Here is a 16708-nt window from a genome sequence, read left to right on the forward strand (position 1 = left end):
CTTGCAAATCGTTTTTAAGGTAGATGTCATCTGTAATCTATTTGATGCATAGAATTGAAAGTATAGTTTAAAGGTATAATTTTAATTTTATTGGTTTAATCATTAAAATGTTTGAGTTGTATAAATAATTAGGATAGAAGTCACAAGATTAATAATATTGATAATTGTATTAAGAGTTGAATGGAAGTGTTTGGGGTAAGGAAAATTTTCTAAGTTAAAGATTATGTTGAAGGAAGTTACATTTCAACAAAATGTTGAAAGTCTGGAAGGAGCCTAAAAATAAGTTTAAACTTGAGAAGTATTACAAAGTTATCCAAGACTTTTTTGTTTCATATCAAAAGGACATATTTCGAGCTATTTTAGAGATTTTTGTCACCTCGTTGATTTTTCTTTAAAAACTGCTTGAAAAATAGGACTGACAAGAAAATATTCTAAGTCCACAAAATTGAAGGCTTTTTTTGAGGAGTTTTCAAGTCATTGACACCTAAAACTGCTTGAAAAACAGGACTGACAAGAAAATATTATAAGTCCACAAGACTGATGGCCTTTTCGAAGAGTTTTGAGGAGTTTCCAAGTCCCTGACACCTAAAACTGCTCGAAAAACAGGAAGTGGTCAAAAAATATTCTAAGTCTGCCAGTCTAGTTGAGCTCCAGAGTCCCTCCAGAATTGCTTGAAAAACAGAAATGAGCAAAGAAAATATTAAGTTCACAAAACCTAGACAAGCTCTCAAAAACCCCAGAATTAGTCGAAAAGGGAAGTCAAGGAGAAACTATTCTAAGGTCATAACACTAAATGAGTATCCTAAATTTCTCCCAGAAACACTCGAAAGATAGAAAAATAAAAAGTCTTAATAGGGCAAGTCATTGCAAAATTCAAAAGCGGTTATCAACAGTCATCAACATTCATCACTACGCAAAGGAGATCATGGGCGATAGCGATTACGAAAGAAGTCACAACCAACAACACGATCACAAGCAATCATGGATAATGGGCATCAACAGTTGAAGGTAGTTACTAAGAAGTGCCCGCAAAAGGAGGAGAACGGTGGTGTTCTTCTTACCTATAAATACTTCAAAACGCCATTTTACAGGAGATGACTTTTTGCACCCTAACACCGCACCTAAATTCTCTGAAATGCTGAAACCTTGTATCGCGCCAGACGCCAGCTATAAGGAGACTCACGGTGGCCGCTGTTTGCTGTTGCGAGGAGTCGTATTTCCGCATATTTACATTCCTGCACATTTACCTTTCTGCATTTTAATTTATATTCCTTTTGCTTATTTTCTTATACGCAATTTAGTTCTTATTTCTGCAATTTATTTCACATTTAGCACTTTCTGCAACAAACTTCTATGTTGTGATTCAGTTTTACGCGTTTCATATTCACTATTCTTGCTAAATTGTTTAATTTGCGACGTCCATTTTACTATTACGTTAACAACACACTTAAAAGAATCCAAAGAGGACCTAATCTAGTCTCTAGATTGATCTTTGAATTATTTATTTACAAATTGTCATTTTTCACCGTAAACAAGAAGATAATAATAATAATAATAATATAAATAGTAATAAATATAAAGTTGATAGTAACAAAATTGACAAAAAACATAAAAATAAACTTATAATGTAAAAATATCCACATTTAAGTAGTAAAAGTATATTAAAAATAATTAATTTTAGTAGTTGTTTAGAAATAAAAGTGTGGTTTGAAATTAGAATTAGACCTTATAATTATTATCTTCGTACACAAGATTGAGTAATTATTATTATTATTATTATATATCGAGCCTGATTAATATTATTAGCAGTTATTGTCGCTACTCTATTCCAATCGTTTCTATCCCTATTATTAATAGCAATAATTTTATGGATTTAGAATTTGAATTCCAACTTTAAAAATATTTTAATATTATAATAACAAATTTTAGATTTTAATATAATTTTAAATCCTAATTTGATGCACATTTTTATGTGCTAAATAGAATGTTAGATTTCATTCGTATATTTTTATTAAATGGTTAAATGTTTTTGAACGAAAAGCATAAGATAATATATTTTAATTATGTCGTTTTCCAACAAGTATAAAGGGTACATTTTTCTAATTTAATAAGAATAAGTTTTAACCTAGCAAGTTCAAGAATTGATTTAAATGAAAATAATTCCACCCATCCTCAAACAGCACTTAAATATTCTTAAACACTTTCCCTCCAATATTTACGCTATTTAGATGCGTAAAAATAAAGAAAAGAGGAACAAGATAAAAATACCATTTTTTTATTGTCTTTTTAGGAAAAAGTAATAAAATCCTCTCAAATAAAATAAATACATACAATGTCAATATATCTTTTTTCAATTTACTTATTTTTTTTCATTTCTACTTATTCAAACGACAAATTTTCTTTTCTTTTCTCCCTTATTTTATTTCCCATTTAAACAAAAGATTAAAATAATGTTCACGGAATCATGCTTATGAAGACAGAGAAAGATAGAAATGAACTCTTAAATTAAAAAAGAAAAAGAGGAGGGGGGGGGGGGGGGTGGGTGTTGCTGTTGATAGTTGTTACAGGGTGGATGGTAGAAGAGTGCGTTTCAATGTGTTACAGTGTTAACAAACGAATCAAACTGTGGTGGCTGAACCCACTGATTCGGAACATAACAACAGCATGAGTGTCATCGACATTCTCACAAGGGTCGATTCCATTTGTAAAAAATACGACAAATACGGCGTCGAAAAGCAAAAGGATTCCAATCTCTCCGCCGAAGATGCATTCGCCAAACTCTACGCCGTCGTCGATGCCGACATTGAGGCCGCGCTTCAGGTCACACTTTCCTTCTATTTTGTTAATTTTTTTTACTAATGGGCAATTTGTGGTCTAATTCCTTAAATGTTTTGCAATTTTGTGTAGAAAGCAGAAACTGCTTCCAAGGAGAAAAATAGAGCATCTGCGGTAGCGATCAATGCCGAAATTCGTCGTACAAAGGCTAGGTTGTTGGATGAGGTTTCCAAGTTGCAGAGATTGGCTTTGAAGAAGGTTGGTTCTTTGCTTTCTCAGTTACTTTTAGCATCGGTGCTTTTGTTTTGTTTCCTTTGATGTATGTGTTATTCTGAACTTTTTCATTTGCATTATTTTGGATTTAGGTTGGAATGAGAATTGCATTCAATACACGTCATATCTGTCTTAGCTCTAACTGATTGAATTCGTAAAGTATCGCAATTATGCATTGTGAATAATCTTGCAGCTTGGCACTGTAAACCGTAGATGAAGAGCAAACTGATGATTTACCCAGTTATAAAGATCTAGCAATAAAATGTTATCTGAAAAGACCATTTATTTGTGCCTCTTTGGTAGAATTGATTTTGAACCATTGAATGTGAACGAGATGTTTATCTAAATTAATCTGAATCTCATATTTATATTGGAATGCGTGTTTTTATTAAAAAGTGTGAGATTTGATTTTGTAAGTTTAAAACAAACAAAGACTAATCTACTTCAAGAGTTTTATGATAAAATTTGGCAATGAGAAAGAGAAAGTAATGAAGAAAAAAAATCAACTTCTGGTATTACTAGTGCCCAACATCGAGGAATGTGGTAGATTTGTTGTTGATTCTTTGTGTAGTTTTGACTGTTTCAGAAAACTGTCGACTTACATTTATTTGGCATGTATGTTTCCTCAATAGCTTGATTGTCTTTTTGTCACACTTAGTGACTCAGTGGCATGCAATTGTTCAAAATTAATGATGTTATATATTTGTCCAATGCATGGTACAATGTGTTTCCAGGTAAAGGGGCTTTCATCGCAAGAATTTGCTGCCCGTAATGATTTGGTTCTTGCATTGCTGGAGAGGATTCAAGCTATCTCAGATGGGACCCCTGCTGCACCAAAACAACTGGAGGTTGGGCAGCTTCCACTTCACGTCCTGAAATTAAATTTGATTCAGGTAATGAAGTTATCCATGTCTAGTATTGATACAATAATTGTAGTTCATGAATGGGAGACTTTTTAGTTAATGGTCCTCCATCCATTTCTGTGTATCTTATCAATTTTAGATGGGAGATTTGATGATGAATACTTCCGACAAACTGAAGAATCAAGCCAATTCAGGCAGGAGTATGAAATGCGTAAAATGAAACAGGCAAGTAACTTTTAGCCGTTGTAACTCGAGGGAGAGCAAGAGTTTTTGCTATTGTCTTTAGCATGATACATAAGTGTGTGTTGAACGTTGGTTCAGAAATGGCTTCAATCTAATTAAATGAAGTGTTTTTAGGATCAAGGTTTGGATATGATCGCAGAAGGATTGGATACATTGAAAAACATGGCACATGATATGAATGAGGTCAGAGTCCTTGTTGTGTTTGTCTTTCCTCCTCTCTGTGTGCATGTGTGTGGGTTCTTTTCACTTTTTAGTTCATTATTTATGTACCGAATGCAGGAACTGGATAGACAAGTTCCACTGATGGATGACATTGATACTAAGGTGAGAATTATCAATTTCTGCATGTATCCTAAAGCCTGAAAATATAGAATTCAAAGTTTTTGAAACTGGAATTAGGAAGTTGAAATAAATAGGACCCTGTTTTTTCGTTATCTATACAGGTGGACAAGGCATATTCTGACCTTAAAAATACCAATGTTAGACTTAAAGACACAGTGAACCAGGTTTTTTAACTGCACCTCTTAGTCTTAGATTTAGATCAATTTCCAGTTGCATCAGTGATAGATTTATTATTGAATCTTAAACAATTTTCTGTTTTCATCCAGCTTCGGTCCAGTCGAAACTTTTGTATTGATATTGTTTTGTTGATTATAATTTTGGGAATTGCTGCCTATTTGTACAAGTAAGGCTCCTATCTCTTTTCTAGGACTTCAAAAATGTGCTAGTCCCTTCTCTTTTAATATGTGCAAGTATTCATTCTTGTAGTTTTTTTATATTTATTGCTTGGTAAAGTTACTCATAACATCAAAGTACCAAACAACCGCAATATGATTATTTTGGTTACTTTATTTTTAGTATTAGTATTTATTGTTGCTTTTAGAAACAAAATAATTACTGTATCAGTTAGGAAACAAAATAACTACCATAATAATTTTTCTTTAAACTAACATCATCAATTATTGATACTTTAGCAAAATCTTAGCAAAAGCAGTGCAAAGTTAAGCTACCATAGATGAGTCATAACCAGCATTTGAATACGTGCCTGCCATAGAGCATGGGAAACTAGAGCAGAAACTGAAGAAATGGAGAGAAATTTATGCAGGAAATATGTGGGTAATTTAGGAGTTTTGATTAAAAATTTTATTCCCGCTCCATTGGGCATGAGAATGCATCTTTCCCAACCAGTCACGTGGGAATGAAAACCCATTAGGACGTAGGAACCTTTTTTCCTGGGAATAACTTATACCCAGGAATATTTTTTTAAAACTCATACCAAACAAGGAAATCTTAATTCTCTAACCTGTCTTCGTGGCAATGCAGCCTTTACTGTATAATTATTCTCATTATGTTCCTTGCTAGTACAGCCCCTTTTCTTAGTTTATCTTTTTTCTGTGATCCATACCAAGGTATCCTATATCATAATAAAAAAACGTTTTCCCAACTCTATTACAATTCCTTACTTTTTATTTATTTAATTTGGGTGGGGGGATTAGGCATTATTCCTTTGAAGTAGGCTTATATGTTTATCTAAGGCTTTATTTTCTACATCCGAGGGAAGAAGCCCAAAGTTATACCTAGGTGCATTGATTATATATTTTTGTTGATAAATAGTTTTCTAAACAAAATTGATGGATCTAGTAAATAATAATAGTGTACCTTATACTTGTGTATTTGTTTCATTTTCCGCTGCTTTTGTAATAAATTTCTGAATTCTGAGAAATTAGTAATGATAATATGGGAGGGAGCGTATACTTTGATTTGTTACCTTTACGAGGATGTCTGTATTTTCGACATGTTCCCTTATATTCTCTCAAATATAAAAATAAGAACTACAGTATGAATCAATTTTTATATGCAATGTTGTTGAAATATATAGTGTCCTGTCTATACTAATATGAATATTATCATCAATTTGAAGCATTGTTATCTGAAATCTTCAAATTTTAAGGTGGTTGCTTCTAGTTTCTTTCCTGATAGCATCGGTGAGATCTTTAATGTCGTAGTACATGTTTGAGATGGTGTTTTTACGTGTTTCCTTTTGCTTCTTGAGACAGCTTTTCTGACTTGCTGTGCTTTTATTGCAGCATGCTAAAGAAATGATACTGCATACAAGACCATTGGATCAATTTGTATGGCTTATCTGTATTTCTTGTATTTTCTTGGGAATACCGTATCTTATTTTTTATAAAGAAAATATTTGGACTTGTTCCTTCCACTTGAGAGATCCATTTGTCCTTTATAAACATACGCTCTATACCGTTGTACTACGTCAAACCCTGCGAATGTATTTTAGGAATGTATTGACACTGAATCTGGTTCTTATTTGCCCATCAGCCCCATCTCTAAATTAAAATACTTTGCAAAACTTGCTAATTTAGTGTTCGCCTAGAAGGTATCTCAATTTATTATTATACAAGCAATCCATTTTACAAGTAATTTATTTTCATTTGGAAAGGAATATAGAAGGGTTTCCGGAGGTGGAATCGATTAGAAATTGGCTAGCTAAAATCACGAGGAAAATAAAAAAGAAAAATCGGTGGTTACTAAATTTATGGAGAATTCTTAAGCCATTAGAAGAGGTATTTCAAAATACCTCTTTTTTTACCAATTAAAAACTCAATTTTAATTAATTATTAGACATACGACTATCTACTATAGAAAATGTAGCCATGCCTTATTTACTCCAAACTTGTCCTCTTAAACTACATAATCGATTAAGTTTGCAGGGACGCGTGGTTAGGTAAATTATACTTCATATTTCTTATCAGACTCCTAAGCAGAGACAAAGGTTACGATCAACTCCAAGGCATTGTTTGAACTGTGTTAATTTACTGAGTATAGATAACAGAGTTCTGCTAACCAATGTTCTAAAGAATTAATCGATAAAAAAATTTGATTAAAAATAATGGAAGGAATGCATTATTACCCTTTTTAGTAAAATTTATTTAAGGGAACGTTTGACTATATAATATTCTCAAATCCAAGACCTATATTTAAGCAAAAATGATTTTTAGAAAAAATTTTAGGGATAAAGTTTTTGTTGTCTTCTTTACACTTTGGGCGGTATAGAAAATATAAAGAATAAATAAAAGATAAAAAGATAATTGTATATGATGTTCATTTTTATTCGTTTAAATAACAAAGTTGTTCACAAAGACACGTTACATTGCCAGTTTGATTCGGTTAGCTTAAAGTTAACGACAAATATGCAAATAGTATTTTTCTAATCGTTAGTTCATTTTTAGTGGAGTGGATTTTCAGTATTTACAAATAACGTTTTTATGAGTCATGAAAAATTGAAAGAACTTGCAATAAATACTTCAATACCCATTAATAACTTCAAAGTATAATACTATTACCAACTAGTTGCATTATGATGGCACTTTATTCTTTAAGCTATTTCATATGTCTATCACCTTTTTTCACTACACAGCTAAAATATAATATCCAGTAACGAAGTATAACATAAGACTACTTTTTCAGCTATGTACATTGTTGCTTGTTTCTGAAAAGAATAATAACATTGCACAAACATATAATCAATGTCATTCTTTCTTATTTACATATAGAATATTAGAATTCGCTGTCCATTCATCCCATGCAGAAAGAACTCCACAGATTCTACATATATGCACACAAACAAGCTTGTACATGCACCTGAACTACTCATGTATATCCCATAAAGGCTAAGCTATTAAACTCTTGGGGTTCTTTAATGGAACTCCACTGGTCAAAGTTATTGAAATTGTAGCCTTTTCTTCCCTCTATCTCAATTCTTTGCTTCCCATCATCAACTTCTTTGCTTAGTTTGAGGGGAGCATACAAGTCCAACTCATTTTCTTCAGTGGCTTTTCTCTTCTGCGGACTAAACAAGCCTTCAGCCAAAGGTGCCAGGGCTCCTATTATGTTAAAATTATCTTCATGCAATGATGCATATGCTTTTACATCATCAATACAATCGAAGTCTGAGCTCGAGGCCATACTAATGGAATTAGGCATAGCACTCTTAGAAGCCAGAATATAAGGTAACATTGGGAATTCATTGTGCACGGTGTTTTTGACTTGTTCAGGGTTAGAGTTCTGATTCATTTGTAGAAACTGACTGGTTGGTTCATAAATAAGGTCATTTGAATCTTCCCAAATGCTTCTTGAGTAGCTAGATTTTTGCCGAACCCGGCATAGCACCCACTCATCAAGCTGAAGCACAAGGAGAAAGACAAAAACAAGAAATTGTCAAAACTTCATACTATCCACTATAGTTATAAATAAAAGTCACCAAAATTTTTAGAAGAAAAATTGAACTCATGCAATTGACCTACTCTCATGGACCCTTTTTGCTTCGAATTTGAGATCATTGAATCATGCAATCTGTACTCATGCATGATCCAATCAGTTTTAGATCCTTTTGGTGGACGACCCTTATAGAACACAAGGGCCTTCTTAACTCCAATGCTCTTTATTATCCCACAAGAAGTGAAAATGGGTTTGTCAGTTCCAGTCGCCTTCCAATAACCTGAACCAGCTGCTCTATTGGGCCTCACTCCATTGGGATATTTTCTGTCCCTAGGAGTAAAGAAGTACCATTCATCATCCTCTCCAAACAAAGCTTTGCCTGTTGAAGATCAAAAGTTATCATTCCTTTAATAACTGTAAATCCCGTCACAGAAAAACAATGAAAACAAAAAACTAATAAATCAAAGCAATTGCTAACACAGACTTGGGAGCTCCCATGGATTATACTTGTAAAGGTCTATTTCTGCTATGAATGAAGCAGGAAGGGGTGATGAAGTCACTTTTTTTCTCAGATAGTGAACAATTAGTTCCTCATCAGAAGGGTGGAATCTAAATCCAGGAGGGAGTTGGATTTCTGAATTAGGATATTTGTCCATGAACACGAAGGTAATAAGATGCCTACGGAGGAACCTAGGAATATGTATCAATCAGTTGCCGATATTATCAATCAAAATGGTAGTAAGCTTTAAACCACTGTGCATGAGTTATATATATATATATATACAATTATACATATGCTGCATGATTGGTCATGCAGAGAGGGACAATAATCCGGCAATATAATACTAGGTAGGTGTGGGAAAAGAGACTATGAAAGCAACCCTTTTGTCCCATGTTCTATGACCAACATTCTTCAAAGGGTATACCATATAATTTCATCAGCATTGTTACTTTGCAATTTAGACAAAAGATTGAGTCCTGTGGTCACCAAAGTCAGGTTGAATCACAGGATACAGCTTGGTTTGAACTTTGAAGCTTCAACGGGAAAGTTTCGTCGATTTTTCCTCATTAAATTATTCAATATTTCTAAATTAAATTGCTTATCCGCCTCAAGTTGCATGCAATTTAGTTTAAATTCAATATTAAAATATATGCTGGTGGTTCACAAGTTCTGATGCTTGTGTACTGTCAGGGGAAAATACATCCCTTAGATGGCGCAGAGCTCATCACTTTAGCAAGATAGCGTGGCTTCCTAACCTATATCTAGTTCAAATTTTCTTAAGGACAAAACTTAGGTGGAATATACTTTTCTCGGTCAAGATTGAAGATTCATATTAGTAATCTATACAATAAAGGTCTGCACACGTTATCGAGATGAAACTTCAATTATAATTGGAGAATATTATCAACTGCTTTAATTGTGATTTATGAGTTGGTACTAAAATTAAGGAGTAACATCAGCTGATGTAACTATAATTATCTGGCTATACTTGGTTTTAATGAGACTAGATAATTACAATTACGTGTATTCAATCAGAAAACAGTTATATATAATTAGTGGAGCAACATGTGAGAAATTGTTGCAACAGATCACTGGGGCATGGCCTAATTCAAGTCTCAATTCGCTTAGAGTAATTTTTTCACCAGAGGCCACAACTCTGCTGATAAATTTGTAACTTGTTGCGAAAACATGTAAAATTAACTGTTGTTAGTCCACATATGTATAACTCTCGTCAACCTGCACTTGGGTAAGATTAGTCGTTTATAATACGAGTGGCACAAGCATTGCCCAATTTGCTATATAGCATTTTCTTGCAGCATAGTGAAGGGTATCTCTGGAGGTTCTTCTAAGGTATATAGCTTAATATTTAACAACTTCATAATCTGTTGTGCTTATTATTATTATTATTATTATACACGTGTGTATACATACTTTTATCATTTTCATACCAAAAAGCTTTTTCGTTAAACATAATATTGATAATAGGGTTTAATTTTTGCAATTTTCGTTTTTTTTTTCTTTCTATCAAACTTTCGAATAGCAGATTTTTAAGGTACATTTATTCGTAACATAAAATAAATGTTCTGTCCCTTCATATTTATGAAAATTTACTCAGAATTATAGCGAAACTCCATTTTAATGGCTGCAAAATTTAATCTCAGAATGAGCTTCATCTATTGGAAACCGGCCATTCTTGTTACTATAACATTAACATGATGCATTAAAATTAACGAAAGTTAATCTAAGTGGTAAGCAGCTCAATATCACTTAATAAAGTTTCAAATTCAAATTTTTGTAAATGTAAAAAATTTTCAGACAAACTCACCACCCTACATGACTTAAAATAAAAATTTTAACATATCACTTAAAATTATATATATTTAATATAAAAATTTTCTAACTAAAATTTTAAAATATTTTAAGAATATATTTTTTATTATTTTAATCTATAAATTTAATCTATCTAAACACAACCTTGTACTTGAAGAATAAGGGTAAGCACTCTAAAATAAAAAGTAAATAAATTTTATATATTAATTAAATTCATGATAATAATAATAATAATATTTTTTAAAAATATTAAATGAAAAGTAACAATAAAAGTTTTCATAGAATAATAAAAATGATTTTATTAATATCAATTCTTAATAATTTCAAGCATTTATAACTAATAATTTTTTATTAAAAAAAGTTATATTTATTATATTTTTATATACTCAGTATAATAAACATATTCTTTCATAATAAAAATTTGTCACTTAACTTAATTTTAAAAATTGAGGTTAACATAATTTTTATTGTATAGACTTCAACATTTTTACTTAGCAACAAAAACAGTGTACTTTTAAAAAGCTTTAAATATAATTTGCCAAGGTGCATTTGGATAGACAAATTAATTAAAAGTTATTTGAATAAAATTTTATATTATAATAAGTTAAAAATAGCTATAAGAATCATGAATTACTTTAAAAATTCTTTATAAACTCTTGCTAGGTTACATCAGAAAATAATAATAGAGCATAAGGGAGAAAGATGCTTGCATTTGGCGTCATTCGCAGCGTACCAATACCAAATGGTCCAATTGCACAAAACTCTAAGAAGTAGAACGCTGAATAAGCATAATAAGACCAACTTGATTCTGTAATTTGGCATCTTCTTCTTGGAACTAATCAATTCAATTCAATGTCTCAATTTTTGTTCTCCCCTTAATAGACACCCTTTTTGACGTTCTCTATTGATGAACCATTAGTCCATCAAAAAACCTCACTCCTCAGTCTTTGAATTTTTTTTTTCCTTTTTTTCTTTTGGGAAATAACTTGTATATAAAATTCAGTACTATAGGAAATGTGATTTTCAGTTTATGGAAATGTTACAAATACGTCTAGTGTATCGTGCGTTTGTGAAATAGGAATTTGAAAATTTATTTCAATTTGTTTACCTGAGGGGTATAAATGTTCAAACCGAGGCTTACGATTTGTCTTGTATATAATGTATGGCCTCTAAAACTACGCAAGGTTTGAACTTATATACGCAACACTATACATAAACTATTTCCTGTTTTGTCTTTGCGTATAACGTTTGCCGTGTTCATTATAGCTGACCACTTCCTCTATGATTTTGATATTGTTTGCCTTAAGATTAAGTTTTCGATTTCGAAAAATAGCTGCTAATTCCAAATATGAGAAAATGATAAATTGTTTTGAAGTTCCAACTAAAAGCTTCGATTTGAAGCCTTAAACTGAAAATTAGATTTGATAGAACTGAAGAAGACATCAATATGGTTATTACTCTTCAAATTAAATTCAAGTTAGGTTTAAATATAATCATGTCAGTACTTTAGTTCACAATAATTTTCTCATTTCGATATTTTTATTGGATTGTCACTCTCATACCTTAATTAAACAACTTTTTACTCTATTTATTACTTACTTTAAAAATATATCATTACTTTTCTTTTCTATCGCCCGTAGAGCCGATAAAATAATTTCACATGATAAGTTAATTCTAATATATTACAAAATAAGGACTTAAACATTAAATTTAAAATTTAATAAATTTGGACATTTTAATCATGATACCCACGGTTTATTGCATTGTTATTTTTTCTCATGGAAAAGTAAAAAACATTATGTTTAAATGTCATATTGTTTTATTCAAAGGATAAAGACCGTCTAATGGATCATTAATTAGTAAATCTATCAAGGATTCTTTGAAGGTATAAATTATAAATATATTTACCAATGAGTTCAAGCTATTGAAAGTAAAAAAATTAATAATAATATTAGTATGCACAAGAATTATTTTAAAAATCAAGTAGAAAGTAGCCAGGTTATTCTTGAACAATGTTAAAATAGAAGTGCTAAATAAGAAAAAAATTGCATAAAGTAACAGAAAAAATACATAACTTTCTAAAAAGATGGTTTTGTTTTACAATAATAGCAATGCACAACATATATTTTCATTTGATGCAACTTCATGTGATAGCATGCATTTGTTTAAATAGTCTCTTAAAAGCTCGATAAATAAAAAAGTTGTAAGAAAATATCATAACAGGAAAAACCTTCAGTTACCCAGTAAAATATTTGCTCGTTTACTCATATACTTTCTGTAACATTTTTAACACTTTATTCATTTTGTATGTAAGCTTCTCTTTGAAGTTATTTCTATACTTAGTTGTTTATATTAATCTAAATCCAGGAGGGAGTTGTTTATTTCTGTAAAAATTAATTAAGCCTTGAAGCTCGAGAGATTTCGTATAAAAAATAATACACAATTTTTTTATGGTGTATCTATTTTCATATAGTGAAAAATTGTGTTCTTAATGACATGAATTTTGAACATAATTTTTTATGGTTAAGAGCCGATTAAATATAAATAAAAATTTCTCTTCTTTTATCTTCCTTTAAAAAAGTAATTATAGAAATAAAAAATTATTGCATATTAGTTTTTAGCAAATATTTTTAACATTGCATATTAAAAATATAAATATTTTTTAGTCATTAATTCAATACTTGAGGCTCGAAACTTTCTATTCTAATGTTTTGATAATTTCACGCGTCGAAACGTTGTTAATAATCTTCCTTTAGTTCCAATGTGTCTTCTTTCTTTCCTTTTTTGGCAAATAGAATTACATCTTCATTAAAAACATTATATAACATTTGTTAAGATATACCTCGATCTCGAAAAATAATATTCAATCACATAAATAAATCAAGCACAGCATACATTAAGAATTGTTTTGAGAGATGGCCTACGAATTACGTGATGATGCGCATTTTTTTTTAATTTAGATAATTTTTAGGATTTTTTTTAACTTCAGTCCTTAAAATTAAATTTAAGCATTTAAAAGAATTTTTTATTAAAAAAAATTACATTTATTGTAATAAAGTTATAAGTGTGTGATAAATACTTATATATTAAAAGTTTACTACTTCTATATATTTAAATTCAATTTTAAAGTTGAGTTTAACATTTTTAAATTTTTTATAGTTGTAATTATAGATCTTTAAGATGTTCAAACCACCTTATCATTAATGATTTCTATAAAATGGCCGGTTTAGTTCAAGGAGAAATTAAATCAAACTTAACATATAAAATAACCAAGGATGTCACTTGTGAATACATTCATGCATGCATGCTCTCTAATGTATGTAGTTTCCTATGCTAATAGGATTTCTACCATCAGAAAATTCTTGTACAACACAGAACCATTGGGGTCTTTGAAAATTTTGCACTATAACGCGTTTTAGGATAACAAGACGTTATATTGACTGGAAAAATTGAAAACTAGATCTCTCTCTCTCTCTCTCTCTCTCTCTCTCTCTCTATATATATATATATATATATATATATATATATATATATATATATATATATATATATATATATATATATGTTGGGGAGGGAGCATAGGATACCAATTATAGGGATGAGGAAAGATACAATATCGATTGGATGAAAAGCTCCAAATACATGAAGCCAAAAGTTGTTGAATTGGCTAATATTATTATAGGAAACAAGTTTCATTTTCCTCTTTAATTATGCTATCCTCTTTCTTCTTCTTTTTCCCATTTAACTATAATGTAAGATGCAGTTTATGAATATAATGTCGTTGGACTCCAAGGACACAAAATTAAACTGGATTAAATATATATGGTAAATTAATGGCACCAAATGTCTAAATAAAAAAATTGTTTAAAAAATTATACATCTCATGTGATATTTAATTTAGCTCAATAAATTTTTGTTTAAACTTTTTAACCAATGTTCTAAGAGCACATATTAGCAAGATCTATGTATATATGGAATTAACCTTTGAACTTCTTTTAAGCATTTGGATTTAAAGATGAGCTCCAATAAGAAAGGATGGTCCTCCTATAACTGTGTCGTAGGTAAAGGTAAAGGGTCACCCTTTCTCCCATCTACTCCATTGCAGTGAAAGTCAACCAATTCATATATATATTTAAGGACCAAATCGATGAGGATGAGCGTATCATCTATAGACAATCATTTACAGAAGAAAATTAAACATCTTTTTGCGACACTTGGTGCTCTATGGAATAGTAGTCATCACATTAACCCCAATGCAGTGGTTAGTTGAGGTGGAAAGTATAAAAGATCAATGTTGTTACTTGCCATGGCAAAAGTTGTTCATATGAGCACATTATCTAGGGTTGTTGGAAATTGACAAAAAAAAAAAATGTTATTACGAGGGATCAGAATGCATAATTATTTTTCAAGTAATATTTAATTAATCCGGAATTACTCATATATATATATACACACACACACCCCCAAGTTTGATAGATTATAAAAGCTTTTTCTCTGAAAAAAGAAGAAGAAAGATTGCATAATAATTATTAGAAATAGAGTAACGAGATTTAGAATATCTCTTTGAATTGAATTCAATCAATTGCGCATGACATGATGAAGAATTTTAGCGGAACAGAAGAAAGAGAAAAGAAAGACCAGAATATGAATACTCGAAATCACAACTCACAAGGGTCAATAAAATTATGGTTTAGTGGATGATCTAGTTATCATCAATTATTAAGAGTGTGACCGTGAGGTAAAATGTCTTATCACTCTTGTAATCCTCATATCTATTCTTAAATTAATGTTCAGTTGGGAACTAAGATTCAACTCTAGTACACATACACACACAGACATTGTTAACAACTTTATACTTTTTCTATGTTTAAAATTTTGTATAAAATTTAAGAAAAAAAGAGAGAATAGTAATGCATTATAAATTGATCATTTGAAGTAATTAATTAACATTACACACACGTAGACATCAGTTCACAATCAAATGTCCCTTATGTAGACGCTGATGAAAAGAACTAGGCAGTGGCAGAGCAGCTAACTAAACTTTATAATGTAACGTCGTCGTCGTGGTGACCAAATAATAGGAGCATATTCCCAGACATGTTTGGTGTCAGTTTAACTTAATTGTACATAACTGTATACACGTACGTACGTATGATCGTACTTACTATAGTAGTAAAAAGTAACAACAACGTAACTAATAGCTAGAGCGTTGTGCCACATTCCACAACATTTTATTGACTTTCATGTATGTTGAAGTGCTCTTAACCAAATTACCTCGATCGTCATCACAACCATGGCCTTGTATGAAAATTGATAAATTTACACTCTACTTGAAATATGAAACGAAGATAAAATAAAAAATAAATTATGATAAGAAATGCAATGTGACAGAGAAAATAAAAGCATTATAAAAATGTATAAATAGAGTCAATATAATATATAATAGGTATTAAAATTAGATGGTTACGTCTGTTAATATCTTTTTATAAAGTATTAAATAAATCAATCTAATTATTAAATTATTTTATATTATGTTTATGATTATATATTTTGAATTTTACAAGATTTTAATATGATTAATTTTATTTTTATATAAAAATTTATAAATTTGAATTACGTAATAAATTTTTTTAAACTAATCATTTTCAAACAATTTTATATTTTATAAAAAATTATTAAATAATATAAATATTTAAATTTCACACTCAATATAATGAATCTAACTTATATAAATATTATTGAAACACTTTATCTTTAAACAAACTAATTAATGCTTTCTTTTCTTTTAAATGTGATAAGTTAGTCATTTAGTAGCTATAAAAATTAATGAATTACAATATTTATATTAGGTCGCTTCGAAATGTTGGCTTAAAGTTTCAACTTTTTGAACACGACCTTGATTATAATGGAAAAATATGTATTTAAATTTCATTATATTCATAAAAAGTTTTACATATTTGTAGGTCATAATTTTGATTTTGTTAAA

At 30.2% G+C, this 16708-nt stretch overlaps 1 protein-coding gene and 1 pseudogene across 1 annotated transcript; one reads left to right on the plus strand and one right to left on the minus strand.

Moving 5' to 3' along the window:
* Positions 1-2650: 2650 nt before the first annotated feature.
* On the plus strand, positions 2651-6388 carry LOC113860689 (annotated as a pseudogene).
* A 1435-nt stretch (positions 6389-7823) lies between these two features.
* On the minus strand, positions 7824-9046 carry LOC113860688 (NAC transcription factor 29-like). Its single transcript, XM_027493170.1, has 3 exons — positions 8875-9046; positions 8477-8769; positions 7824-8354 (listed from the first exon to the last, which is right to left on the minus strand). The coding sequence occupies exons 1-3, from the start codon at positions 9044-9046 to the stop codon at positions 7824-7826; spliced, it is 996 nt and encodes a 331-aa protein (XP_027348971.1).
* Between the last annotated feature and the right edge of the window lie 7662 nt (positions 9047-16708).

The sequence above is a fragment of the Abrus precatorius genome, unplaced genomic scaffold (genome assembly GCF_003935025.1).
Source record: "Abrus precatorius isolate BTA unplaced genomic scaffold, Abrus_2018 Scaffold3, whole genome shotgun sequence".
NCBI lineage: Eukaryota > Viridiplantae > Streptophyta > Magnoliopsida > Fabales > Fabaceae > Abrus > Abrus precatorius.